General features: G+C 34.6%; 1 protein-coding gene and 1 pseudogene across 2 annotated transcripts in view; one reads left to right on the forward strand and one right to left on the reverse strand.

Annotated features, from left to right (window-relative positions):
* The window catches only part of LOC145589601 (citrate synthase, glyoxysomal-like), a 33,345-nt pseudogene that overhangs the window by 2,703 nt on the left and 15,411 nt on the right, over positions 1-15,231 (reverse strand). The gene's annotated exons all lie outside the window — the stretch shown is intronic.
* LOC145587826 (protein FAR1-RELATED SEQUENCE 5-like) lies at positions 119-2,787 on the forward strand. The gene is made up of 3 exons (XM_081644503.1): positions 119-480; positions 990-2,237; positions 2,319-2,787. The coding sequence occupies exons 1-2, from the start codon at positions 119-121 to the stop codon at positions 1,717-1,719; spliced, it is 1,092 nt and encodes a 363-aa protein (XP_081500629.1). The 3' UTR covers positions 1,720-2,237; positions 2,319-2,787.

The following is a 15,231-nucleotide window of genomic DNA, read 5'->3' on the forward strand; positions in this document are numbered from 1 at the left end:
GAAAATGGAAGGTGGTGATGCAGCTGCAATGATGGCCTACTTTGATAAGATGCAAGCGGATAATTAGAATTTCTATCATGCACACAGATTAGATGGAGATGGCCGGTTGAAGGACGTGATGTGGGTTGACGCTCGTAGTAGGGTTGCTTATGAAGAATTTGGTGATGTGGTTTGCTTTAATGCCACTTACATAACCAACAAGTATGAGCTACCGTTTGCCAACTTCGTAGGCGTTAATCACCATGGCCAATCGATATTATTGGGATGTGCCCTCGTTTTGCACGAGGATTCAGACACATTTGCTTGGGTTTTTAGGAAATGGCTATCATGCATGCGTGACAAACAACCGGGCGCAATTTTGACAGACCAAGCAGCGGCAATGCGGAAGCCTCTGGCAGAAGTGATGCCTAATTCACGCCATCGGTGGTGCATTTGGCACATATTGAAGAAATTCCCAGACAAGCTGGGGAATTGTGAATAGTAAGTATAAATTCTAACTTTGTTTTATATATTTTTTTTATTTTCATTCTAATTTATGGGTGAAAACAGTTGGGTGTAGTATCTCTGTATTCTTGTGATTTGCATGCATACCAATCCCCTCCACCCCCTCTGGTGTTGTTTTGTAATGTTTAATATCAGTCAAGGCTTAGGAGGGATGGATCTTTTTTATTTGTCCTTGTAGCAGCTGAACATATTAGTGTGTAATTTTAATTAATTGTGTTAACTGCTGGTAGTAAGTTTGATTGATTTGATAATCATCTTTAGTTAATGGTATCCTGGTAATGAGTAACCTTGTTTAAAAGCAGAACATATATGTACTGTTTTGTGATAGTTATGTCTGAAGGGTATGAAATTGATAAAATAAGGATTGATGTCATCTTAGTTCTTGTTAACTTATGTCGTGTTGATTTACTTCAAAATGTTAGTCATAATGCCTGAATGCATTCTGTTCTGAATATTATCATAATTCCAAGTTGCACATGGTATAGCTATGCAGATTTTAAGAGTCCACTTAAGACCCTCATATATGAAAGCTTCACAGTTGCTGAATTTGAGCGTAGATGGGGAGAATTAATGACCACCTATAAGTTAGAGGAGAATGAATGGTTATCTGAATTGTATGATGAAAGGCATATGTGGGTCCCAGCTTTTATGAAAGAACACTTTTGGGTTGGGATGAAGACAACGCAAAGGGTGGAAAGCATAAATAGTTTCTTCGACGAGTTTGTTAATCGGAAAACAAGGCTATACGAATTTCCAGAGAAGTACACAAGGGCCATGGCGAGGCTTGTCAAAGCTGAGAATGAGGCAGATGCTAGGTGTGGCAAATATCGTAGACATCTTGTAAGTGGTTTCATGTTGAGAAATTCTTCCATGAGATTTACACCGATACAAAGTTCCAGGAGATTCAAATTGAGTGTTGTCGACTCATGCATTGCTCCGGCAGGGAAGAGCGTGATTTGGGAGGGAACATTATTCAATATCTACTTGAAGGCAGGGTTTGGATCATTCCCGAAGGGAAGAGTGAAGAGGAGATCACTGATAGGAGGAGATTCTATTCTGTACTCTTTAATACAGTTACAAAGGATGTCTCCTGTGATTGTAGGAAGTTTGAAACTTTCGGGATTCTATGTAGGCATGTCATCCAAGTGTATGATCAAAATTTGGTGTTCGATATTCCATCCAAATATGTTCTCCGGCGTTGGCGAAAAGACGTAAGTAGGAAGCATACTCGGGTGAAGGTGGCTTACCACGATCCCACTGAGAATGTGGTTGTTCAGACTTACAATAACTTGATGGCAAAGTTCCTGCCCATTTGTGACGTTGCTTCTTCTGTTCAGGACAAGGCTACAATCGATCTAGTTGTGCAATCTCTCCAAAAACTTTCTTTGGAAGTTCAGGCAAGCAGAGATAAGTTTCTTGCAAGTCAACCATGTCTGCCCACCCTGCCAAGGAACCTGTTACCCTCCTCAGAAATTGGATCAAACATCCCTCAGGCAATTGACACTCCTGAGTCTGTGTCTAAGCCTGTGGTGGAAGAAGGAAACACCAATTTGCAAACAGCAGTGAAGGATCCTATATCCAGGAAGAAGCCTCGAGGGTGACCTAAGGGATCGAGGCATAAATCTCTTGCAGAGACGGGCTACAAGAAGAGTACTGGGAAAAAAGGAAAAAATATTGCTGGAACTCAGATGCATGACCCTGTTGTCCAGCAACCAACCGCAGTCAAGCTACCAGTAAGTGAACCTACCACATCCAGCTAAATATATGTCCAACCACATGCTGTTTCTTAAATAATTTCAATTTCATTGTTGCAGGCTAAGAGGAAAAGGACACAAGTCCTCCAACAACATAACACCATTGAGAACTATTATGATTTTGTTGAAGACGCTGTTGTGGGTGATGACATTCTTATGAGAATGAGAAATGGTCTGGGATGGTCTGGTCCCTCTGACACTTTTTAATAACCACGGTGTGGTATGTCTCACTTAAGGGTCCGAGAAAGATGTGATTTGTATTGTATTTTGAACTAATATCAATATTGTTGTAGTTATGAGGTATGTATGACTATGTTGTGACCGTGGTGATTGCTGGCTTATTGTTGTATTGAGGTATGTATGTACTCTGTTGTGACCTTGGTGATTTTTGGGTTGTTGTTGTAGTTAACTAGAACCCATGACGTATGTAGGAACTCTTAGTACTATTGTAGTTAATTCCACTAGAACCCTTGATCTAATTGGCACTTTGCAATCTTAAGAGTTAGTCAATTAATGTATTGCTGCTCATTATAAAAATGAGGTTCATGTTATGTTTTGTGTTATTTTTTATTTTTTATATCAGTTGCAAAGCTTACTCTCAAAAACAGCTTCCTTCAGGTGAAGCCTTGCAATAACGTAGTGGCTTATTCTTTGATACTATCCTGCTGTTGCTATACTTGTGGCTTATTCTTTGATACTATCCTGCTGTTGCTACACTTGTGGCTTATTCTTTGATACTATCCTGCTGTTGCTACACTTGTTTTGTGAGGGGAAAGCTGCGCAAAACACTGAACATTAATGTATGTTCTTGCTTAATTATTATTATTATTATTATATCTGAAGATTAACTGCTCTTTAGCAAGCACTATCTGATATTTACTGCCCTTTGCAATCACTATATGATATTTAGCATCATTTTTTATATATTTACAAAGCAGCTGATGAATCTTAATATGCACCACTTTGACTTGCAGGGAGGTGCCTATGATGAATTCCTTTCACCTTGCATATGTGTTGCTGCTGTGTCCTTGAAGAATGGCATGAAGTTGAAGTTGAGAGATGTGGATACGGTAGTAGGTACACTTTGGGTCCTGATTTGGTTTATAGGATTGTTTCTATATAGGTTGGGCCTGTATGTTTTTCCATCAATTCATGTCCAATTTTGCCCAAATAATGGTTCTTTCTTTGTCCAATTCTTAGTTATGTATTTCAGTAGGTTGGGCCTGTATGTACATTTCAAATAGACCATGGTTATAAGTTCAAATAAGGAGCTAACCTTATAGTATTCAAGCCTTTCCGCAATAACAAACTTAACACGTTTAACCATAATCATCAAACAACAAACGATGGACTCCAATCTTATAGCAAAACCTACAATAATTCATAATATACGAAAAGGGCAATTACTATAAAAATTCATGATATGCCTAGGGCAATAAGTCATAAAAGACATCGACTCACAAGTTCGGAGACAGCAACAACATGGGACAACAAAAATCGAGGCTGTCCGACCACTAAAAGCAAGTTCATTAGCTACGCTAACTACTGCTTAACTATATTACAAACAAAAGTAGTGGTCGCATTTAAAGACGAGCAGAAGACATAAAAACTGCATATTAAATAACATCCACAAGCCCTTAATTCCGTGAACAATCAAAATCCAAATCTACTGAAACATTAACGGTGGTCGTCCCCAAACGGAGCCACAACAACTTTGTCACCATTCTGAATTCCCGCTTCCCTTATGGTGTTAAGGGTGCACAACACCTTATCCTCATTGTAGAAGACTAAGTCAGTGGGATCAACATGTGCCTTATCTCCCTAGATGTGGAACAGGCGGCAAAGTGGTGTGTTTGCCCTGAACTCGAAACTTGATCTTCCTCCGGTGTCCGGTGTTCTTAAGGTAGAACCTCTTAATCCTAGTGTTTGTATTGACCACTCCCTCCCGCCAAACAATTTTAAAGTTGTGTTACCGAAGTGTGACACATTTGTTACTGATTATTTAAGCTGCATCAAATACATCAACTGTAAGTATTTGATGGGAGTTTTAATGGACGTAAGCTATTTTACATGTTACTCTTATAGAGATTGCTCATATTGGGTCCCTAATTAACTAATTAATCCAACACAAAATGACATATACACTAACAGTTTGACCACCTTCATTTCAAATAATCAACTTACACATACTCATACACACATAATTATTAAAACCACAAGCTACTGAATGACGTTTTGGCTGGTTATACACACATAATGAAAGATAAAATACACACACAATGCTAAGTAGATCCAGATGCATTTAGAGAGACTGATTATAGAGGTTGTATTACCATGGACAGGACCATGGCACTTCTCTTAATAAAAGACACACATGATTCATTAACTTGTCTTTAATCAATTAATCTGTTCCTTCTAGTCTTCTACCACATAATGTTTGCAAACATCTACCCGTTGGTATACTCCCATATCGTGTATTCCATGATTTAAGTCATACAATGTATTTATTCCCCATAAAATGTTATTCATATGAACCTAAGTCCCAATCCATGGAAAGTACATGGAAAATAAAGGTCAATAAAATCACATGGAAACTAAAATTACACAAAAATCAATGATGTGATAATATTATTAAGCTTAAGGGATTAAGAGTTACTAGCCCTTGAACGTAGAGCACACTTCCAGTTGCAACACCCTTTGGCTCCAGATTCGCGTACGTGGGATGTAGGTGGTACCAAGGTACACTTTGATCTTTTCTGGCTTAACGTCGATGAGGGACGCGTAGTTGTCATATATGGCCTCGAATGTCTCGTCACTACGAATGGTGTACATAACACCAACGTCTCCAACCGTGTAGCCCCTTAAGATAATAGAGTACACCACACCGTTTCCATTCTCAGCAGGCTTAGCTTCGTTGAGGTCGACGTCCATGTTATCGTCATCATTCCCCTGAGCATTCTGATTAGGTTGAATATTTGGTGTACCACCTATCACTTCCCTTGCAGTAGGAACATCTGGATGAACACGCGGAAGATCATTTTGTTCCAGCTTCGCCGTTCCAGTTACCTTAAAAGGAGGGAATAGGCTTGTTTCCAAGCGGCTCATCGCATCTCTAGGGCAAGGGGGTGCTACCACGGGTGGCAAAGATGGAGCCACCATCATGTCAACAGTAGTTGGTATTGCTGCCATAACCTGAGTCTGTAGTCCTCGGGAAGTGCCAACTCTTGCCGCCGACGACACATTATAGGGCATCATAGGTGGTTGTTCAAGACGAATAGGGGGATACTTGTAGCTGGCAAGTAGCTCAGCAATCAGCTCTCGTCGTTTCTTTTGTTTGGATAGCTCTTTTTTGGCTTTTGGTGGTTGAGTTAGTTGAGGGATATCAGGTCGGCGACGACGTCTACTGTCGTCCCCACCATCCCTGTTCCCGTGATCTTGGTTAAGGTGGGCATTGCTGGTAGATATGGTAAGGTTTAGGGTTAGGGCTAGATGGCTTTGTATAGTGTTACTGTGCCTTTGTATGGGAGGTGAATGACCCTTTATATAGTGATACAAAACCCCACTGCTACGTGGCTCTTGAACCTTAATTCAAAATTACACTTACCAAATGTCAAAGGCAATCCGAAATTACAATTGTAATAATGTTGATTAGTACAGTTATTTTCTTTATAAATTAAAGCTACCATTCCCAATTAAGTAATGTAAATATGATGGTTAGCGTAATATTTAATAGTACATTATACTTAATTTTAATGTGCTTTAGCAAAAGATAATATCAATGTAATCTATAATCCGAGAATCTTGTGTAGTTAGAAATTCATAATTTAAAATGCAAAAGTCTCATTCACAACTTGTTTTAAGAAATGTTCATAAAAGCAAATGAGTATATAATGTATGCCGGTAAATAATGTGCTTCTGATAATGAGGGACTACATTAATATCAATCAATCACAATTGGAAGGTAAATTTGAGGAATACGCAAAAGAAATTACATTGTTTTATAATAGTAGTTAGAAATTCATAATTTAAAATGCAAAAGAAATTTGAGGAATACGTCTACTATTAATTAAGCAAATAACATATTGTGCAAATCTTTAAGGGAAAACATATTAACGACACAATTTATAAAAACACTTTTTATTAATGAAAAGGGAGGGTTATTTTGAGGATTAAGCATACAAAATAACATTATTAGTTATAGTACTCCTACTACTAGTTAAGGGAACAACACATTGTCTAGATCTTGAAGGAAAAAGACGAATAAAGTTATCAAATTAGAACATGGCTTTAGTTAACGTCCATAATGCACTCCTACTATTATAAAAGTACATTCTTACGATTTATTTAGCATATACCAAATTACCAAATACCAAAAAATAAAAATTCACTATTAATATGTGTTTATACATATGTCAATAAACTCAGGATGTAATGTACCATATATCACTTATGAGATAAAATATATAAGCAATTTTTTTTTGAATTTTGTACACGGCTTTGGTTAACATCCAGAATGCATTCCTACACTATTAAAAAAGTACATTCTTACGCTTTAATTAACATACAAAAAAATTAAGATTAAATAATCAAATGTGTTTATACATACGTCAAGATACTCAAGATTAATGTACCATTTAAAACTTTTTTAATACAATGTATAAGCCAATTTTTTTTTTATGATTTTAGAACAAGGCGTAACTTAACGTCTATAATACTCAAAACTTAGATTTGTCCTCATTTGAGACCTACACCGAAATTGCAGCAGGTTATTTTGTGTTTGATAGCACTGGGTTATTGATTTTTTGGTGCAACAACTGATTAAGCATGCCCCATAATTTAAGGTGACCATACATTGACTAAGTACTTGATATTGACCATGACTTGGTAAAAAAGCAACATGTTGGGACTTTCTATTAGTTGTCGTGTAAACCAAATGAAGTAACCTAGACGATTATTAACTCCCTTTTTTTTTTATTTAATTTGTGTTTGTGTTACTAGGGTAAATTATAATTATGTTCGTCTGTTGTGTTACTAATTAGGTATAGAGCACAGTTGGTATGGTGAAATTTTTATTAATTAAATGCAATTTAAAATATTTAAATTAAATAAAAGATATTTTAGTTATTGGTTTTTTATTTTCAGAAAAAATTAGTTGGATATTTTAATTTTTCCATTTTTGTAAGGTCAGTTTGTAAAAGGGACTGATAAATACGGAACGATTAGTAATTAAAGTTCATCGGTAACTAATGATAAGTAAATTGGTTGATTAGATTAGATTGCACATTTGTTTCCGGGTAAATGCGTATTTTTTTATTCAAGATTTTGGATTATAACTGAATCCAACCTCATTGTCATTAATCTTGTATTTCTTACTCACTACACTATTAAGAATCTTTGATATATTATTCTCCATTTTTTTAAATAGTATTAAAAAAATAACAATGTGTATGAATTAAAATTTGTATTGTCATGTTAAATTAAAACAACTCTAGTATAATCCGACTTAAACCAATTAGGATTACATGTGAATGGATTGGAAACATTATTCACATTAACCTTAAATCAAAACCCTTATGGACACAAATTTTAATTACTAAATTGATTACTTTTTATCATAATTTAGCAAAAGGAGTCAATTATTAACCCATATTTAAAACTACTAAATTGAATACACATAACAACAAAAACTTGGCAATATGTATTTTCTTCAATAGCTTTTCCCTTAAATTTTTCAACAAGTTTCAAAATATTACACCTCGCAGATATTCTCAAAAGGTTCAATTGGCAGAAATTACGCATATATTGCTAATAAGTAAATGGTTCTGCACAAAATCTAATTGCAGGAACCATGACAGTTTAGCTTTTTCTATGCTTCTTCGATACCACATATTGAAGATAGAACTGGGTTGACTGCACGGGTATCTGTTGGATACATAACTGCTTAATATACGGGAAAGAGTCCTTACACAAAAAAAGCGGTCCTGTCGAAATGATGTAGTGTAAAATAATAACCAAGCTACCGCTAACTTCATATTGGTGTCGTCAAATTGTTTATGCGTTTGCTCTGTTAAATCAGTCGAGTAGAAGTACTGCAACTATTCACATGTTAAGAGCAAGATGTTAGAACTTTGTACTTTGACGTTGACAATTTGTAATTTGTCCTATCCTGATTAGGCATGCGTAGTTATCCACAAACAAACAACGGGGGTGTTGGGAAGTGGAGGTTTTTGAGTATAGGGTTTAGGTTTCAGAGTAGTAGGTTTTAGGATTATGTTTGGGTCGATTAAAATTATAGCCACCCCCAACTATGACTTATGTTACTATGGTCTGTTAAAATTACGTATGATGTTAAAAATTATAGCCAAGAATGACTTATGTTCACTAATTATCGATTAAAATTATATAACCAAGAATGACTTAAGTAATAGCATCGATTAAAATTATAGCCATGAATGACTCATGTAAATATGATCGATTCAAATTATAGCGATCTTTGACGTATTTTAATACGATGGATTAAAATTATAGCCAAGAATGACTTATGTTCATTAATTATTGATTAAGATTATACGCCAATAATGACTTATGTTAATGTGATCAATTCAAATTATACCAAAGTTTTACTTATGTGAATATGATCGATTCAAGTTTTAGCCAAGTTTTACTTATGTGAATATGATCGATTCAAATTTGAGCCAAGAAGGACTTAAGTTAATTAATTATCGATTAAAATTGTAGCCAAGACTGAGTTATGGTAATGACTCATGTTAATATGATCGATTCTAAATATAGGGAAGTTTGACATATGTTAATAGCACCGATTAAAATTGTAGCCATGAATGACTCATGTTACTATGATCGATTCAAATTTCAACGAAGTTTGACATATTTTAATACGATGGATAAAAATTATAGCCAAAAATGACTTATGTTCATTAATTATTGATTAAGATTATACGCCAATAATGAATTATGTTCATTAATTATTGATTAAGATTATACGCCAAGAATGACTTATGTTAATATGATCAATTCAAATTATAGCAAAGTTTTACTTATGTGAATATGATCGATTCAAATTTTAGCCAAGTTTTACTTAAGTGAATATGATCGATTCAAATATGAGCCAAGAAGGACTTTAGTTAATTAATTATCGATTAAAATTGTAGCCAAGACTGAGTTATGGTAATGACTCATGTTAATATGTTCGATTCTAAATATAGCGAAGTTTGACATATGTTAATAACACCGATTAAAATTGTAGCCATGAATGAATCATGTTACTATGATCGATTCAAATTTCAACGAAGTTTGACATATTTTAATACGATGGATAAAAATTATAGCCAAGAATGACTTACTTTAATATGAACGATTAAAATTATAGCCAAGAATGACTTATCTTAATTTAATGGATTAAGATTATAGCGAAGAATGACTTATGTTAATGTGATCGATTAAGATTATAGGCAAGTATTATTTTTTTAATTTGCTGAATCCTACGAACTAGATTCTCGCTATTTGGAAGGGTTAGGTCTAAGATGAGGTTTGCTTTTTATAAAAAGAGGTTATTTCATCGTTGTACTGATTAAACATCTCATTAGTTATATTTCTACAACGGAGTAAATACTATTTACAAAGTTGGATTATTATTCTTGGTTATGGGTTTGAATTATATTTGGTCGGATAATCTTAAAGTTAGATGATCATTCTTGGTCTTGGTTCAATTCTAGTTTAGGGTGTCATGAATCATTTTTTATTAGCAAAGGAACAGAGCAAATCGATAAATTCCTAGCAAATCTGTAATTAAGGGGTACTAATAAAAACCATATTTTTTTGTTACGATTTTGGGTTTATAATACATTGTTCAGTACAATATTCTATTTTAATTTATTTAACTTATTTGTAAATAAGTAACTCTCATATGTAATGCAAGTTTTTAACTCCTTACCCTCCCCACCCCACCCACCCAAAGACGTACATTTGTTCTCATTACAAGTTACATCATCTGACAATAGCAGCTACTTTATCCATTACACATAAAAAAAAATCAAAAGGTGCCGTCAAATTTGTGGATTGTGTAAACCAATACATGTATAGTCACATCGTTATAGGAAGAGATCAGAAAATTACACCCATTGCCAACTGTAGAAGCCAAAATATATGATTCTGTACTAGGATTTCATCTGACATATAATATATAATCTGTCGTTTTTTACCGAGGATTTTTTTGAGCTAGGGTTTCTTTTCGTACTCGTACGGAAACACATCACGCTTAACATTGAAACTAAGAAAGGGCCTGACTCTAATTGTACTGTCACGACTAATTGCAGTTTTAAGGAAAGGACATATCTTCAATATGCCTTCGCTTCATGTTAATACAAGGAAAATATCCCCATCTATCAAATATTATACCTCTTGTTGTTTATAAAAACCGTTATTTTTAATAAAATACAAGTTTTCAGTTCATCGAATATTTTTTATGGTATATAATAAATTATGAACATATTTTTAAATGAATATAATAAATTTTATCTCCGGCCACGTTTTCAACATCTTAAGGATTAAAATTTAGACATATTTATAAAGGATTAATATAAATTTAATCCAAGTCATATTTTTCAACATCTCTTGCCATATAATGGATGATGTTCAGTTGGACACCCACATAAGTTAATTTATCATATTATTGTATCGGATTATTGTTGTTAATTTATATTATTGTTTCATATTATTTTAGCCCATACTTAAATTAAATTATGAACATATCAGATATTCATCCTACTTAATTATGAACATATTTCTAAATGATTATAATAAATTTTATCTCCAGCCACGTTTTCGACATCTTAAGGATTAATATTTAATCATATTTATAAAGGATTAATATAAATTTAATCCAAGTCGCAATTTTCAACATCTCTTGCCATATAATGGACAATGTTCAGTTGGACACCCACATAAGTTAATTTATCATATTATTTTATCGCATACTTAAATTATCAACTCGCATACTTAGCAACTCGCAATTAACTTATTATTTTCTCGCATATTTTTTTCTCGCATATACTTAATTTAGCGTATACACCCACATAGTAGTTAATTTGTCAACTCGCAATTATATTATTGTATCATATTATTGTATCGCATTATTAGCATAAAATAATAACAGTGTAATTATAATAAACACACAATACTTTTAATTAACAGGCCTAGTAGCCTAGGTTGTTCAAAGATACCATAGATAGTTAACATACATAACCGAGTTTAACACAACTTTAGCCCTACTGGCCTAGGATAATAGAAATTACATTAGATTAGAAATTACTACAGATAAGTCCATGCTTAGCTAAACCAACAACACACAACTAGTACAGTAGATAAAATGCCTTCCTAGGACATACTACATAAGTGCATAATAATAACACATAATTTCAGAAAATGCATTGGTCACGTGCTTGAGTCGTGCATCCACTAAACCTTAGTGGAAGAGCTCGTCCCCACGCTGCTCACAGTCTTGGCCTGCATGTATAACAATATTAATAAAACTTGTACATTATACTAATAAATAGAGTGATTAATAACAAAAATAATACATATATCATTCATTTACGTACCCCTCCTGGCTTGATACATCCCAAAGCACGGAGTATTATATCTCCACCCTCAGCCACTATGACTTCAGCATTGACCTTAGCAGGATCCCAAAGAATCAGGGTGCCACCAACAACACCTTTTCCAGGCTCCAACCTCCAAGACAAGGCCGGATTCAACTTCTTAATCACCCTGGTGCAAGAGATTTTTCGCACCCGAACTTCTGTGAGTATCATCAGGATTGGTTTGTGGACTCGAAGGACCCATTCAAAATTAGCATAAAAGGATTTGCGAGTGATCTGACGTGCATTCCAAAGAATAACACTAGATCCCTTAGCCAAGAGGGTCTGACGTGCCTCATACTCTGGAGTGACACGAGTAATGTGGTAGCGACTGGTTTCTTCATTCTTGAGAATGCAGTCCCGAAAGACCATGAATGAAATGTTCAACATCTTAGCCCGAACTTGAAGAACTTGAAAAGCATCAGTAAAGGCCCCGACCTCAAAATTGTATGGGGTCAGAGTCAATTTGAAGATAGGGCCACATTTCGGGATAACAGGCTTAGGGTCAATTTTATCCTTTAGCAAACATGGAATGAGTGGAGTAATACTGTCATAAACAACGACTGGTGCGGCCTCAAGTTGGCAAATAGCAGCTTGGACTTCAGGCAGCCAAGTCACATCACCTATGTATGGCAGGTGAGCGGGATAAATGTTCCCGGACTCATCAACCATCATGAGCTTGTCCATTTTCTCCGGCCACTCCATGTGTGGAGCACCAATCAGCTTCCGTAACTCCGCTGCATCAGCCATGTTTTTGCTCAGCTTGCCATCTTCACTAAAAAAGTACAAGTACTTGTTGAAGTCCATCTCTTGGGTAGTTCTGGGGTTCCGAGACCAGACATAAGTGATTTTAGGTGCAATTTCGCCATGGAAGCCGGGAGGGTAAAGTGGATTAGGCATTGTTTTCGAAGTGGAAAAAAAAAGCAAAAGGTGCTAAGGTTTTTTGGAAGAGCGTACCAAAGAAATGTTTGAGCCAGGTCTATTTATAAGCGAGGCCTACCAAAGATTGTGTAGAGAGGCGCCTAAAATTTAAATTTTTTTAATAATTGAATTACAAAAAACAAAAAATTTAAATAATAAAGTCCTACAGAACTTGACAATTGTGGAAAGTACAATTATCAATAGGCATACAAATTTTTAGGGTCGATAGTGTGCTAGGGTTAAGGGTTTCAAACAAGGGCGAAGCTAGGATTTTAAAGCTTTAGGGACCAAGTTACACTTTAATAAAAAAAAATTAATGTGAAAATAGTTGTACCGGGAAAAAAAAATCATTTAATCTTTTTTTAAACCATGCATTCTACTAAAATATATATTTGTTAGATTATTTTGTATGAGATATCCTAAGTATCACAATTAACAAAATAATAACATATATATCAATCTTGATGATATGCAAACATTTCCTCTATTCTTCTTGCCTATATGCTTGCTTTTATTAACACAAGCTTCATAATATTTTTTGTTAACCATCGGTATATCTAATTAAGTGTAAACATTACCACCACCACAACAACAACAACAACAACAACAACAAAAACAAAAAAAATTAAACATTAGAAGTATTAATAAATTAAGATGAATCTAATAGCATCATTTTTAAGTATATTTTATCTTATTTATAAATAGCAAATGATAAACAAATTAGCTTAGCTGAATATGGGGAAAAAAATTAAATGGAGCATTAAAAAGAAGAATTTTACAAACTATTATTAAAATTTAAGTAAAAAAATTATTAATTGAGTAGTGAAACAAATCAACAATGACGAAGCCCCTCGATCTAAAACACCAAAAAGGAATAAAAGGAAAAAAATTGGGGTTTCAAGAAGGAAAAAAATTACTAACCTTTATCACTTAGGGTGCTTGATCCTAGGATCTAAAACACCAAACAACAGGATTCAAACCACTATGGCAAGTGTTAAGTACAAGTAAAAGTGTTACAAAAACACTATTTATTCATAAAATTTATAGGGGCCAGCAACTAATATAACAAGCCCCCCATGTCGTAGCTTTCCCCTTGGTTTCAAAGGGATGAGGGTATTAAGGTTCATAAGGATCAGGATTTAGGGGTTTGATAGGTTGTTAGGTTTTGTTAATGGGTTTGATATGGATTAGAGTTTGATAGGGTCCTACGGTTTACGGTTAAGGTTTTGTTAGGGATGAGGGTTTAGGGTTTCATGATTTAGGGTTTGATATGCTCCTACGGTTTACGCTATGATAGGATTGACGGTAATGGGTTTCATGATTTAGGGTTAAGGGGTTTCATAAAGTCAATGGTGTGCGAGGGTTAAGGGTTTAGGGTTTATGATTCTGTAGGGTTTTTGGTTTTATATGGTTTAGGGTTTTGGGATAAGGGTTTTATAGAGTTAATGGTGTGCGAGGGTTAAGGCTCTTTAGGTTAAGAGTTTACGACTCCATAAGGTTTCGGGTTTCATAGGGTTTAGGGTTCAGGGTTAAGGGTTTAGGGATGAGGGTTTAGGGTTTCATAGGGTCTAGGGTTTAGGGATTAGGGTTTCATATGTTTTAGGGTTAAGGGTTTAGGGTTTCATATGTTTTAGGGTTTAGGGTTTAGGTGTTAGGGTTAAGGGTTGAGGGATGAGGATTAAGGGTTTCATAAGGGTTTAGGGTTTAGAGTTTTAGGGTTTAGGGATGAGGGTTTAGGGTTTCATAAGGTTTAGGGTTTAGGGGTTAGGTGTTACGGTTTAGGGTTTCATATGGTTTAGGGTTTAGGGTTTCATATATTTCAGGGTTAAGGGTTTAGGGTTTCATATGTTTTAGGGTTAAGGGTTTATGGATGAGGGTTTAGGTGTTAGGGTTTTAGGGTTTAGGGTTGCATAGTTTACTAATGATATAGGTAAAAATAGGGTCGTGTCGTGTTTGTGTTCATATGATATAGGTTCATAACGTACACAATGTTGTGATTATTGTATCGGATCCATTTCCATTATTTTATTAATGTTGTCCAGCCGTTATGCAGTTTTTTTTAATATAAAACTGTTGCTACACAGATTTATTTATTTATTTTTATTACTATAAAAGTGAAAAGAAATTAAATATTTTAAAACGCAATGGTTTATTATATTATCTATCAAATTTTGAAATACCAAATACTTTTGTCAAATGTGTATAAATTCATTCTATGTTTTTATATATATTAAAAAAATCATATAATCTCAAGTTCAAATTGAATGAATTTAGCTCCCAAACACTAACAGGTTCAGTTCACTAGTTATGTCGTTACAGTTTAGTCCACCTGCACAAAAAGACAAATAGTACTTATCTTAATTTTGCGTGAAAACAAACCTTACAGCTTTTGTCAG

Source organism: Chenopodium album, chromosome 17 (genome assembly GCF_948465745.1).
Source record: "Chenopodium album chromosome 17, dcCheAlbu1.1, whole genome shotgun sequence".
NCBI lineage: Eukaryota > Viridiplantae > Streptophyta > Magnoliopsida > Caryophyllales > Amaranthaceae > Chenopodium > Chenopodium album.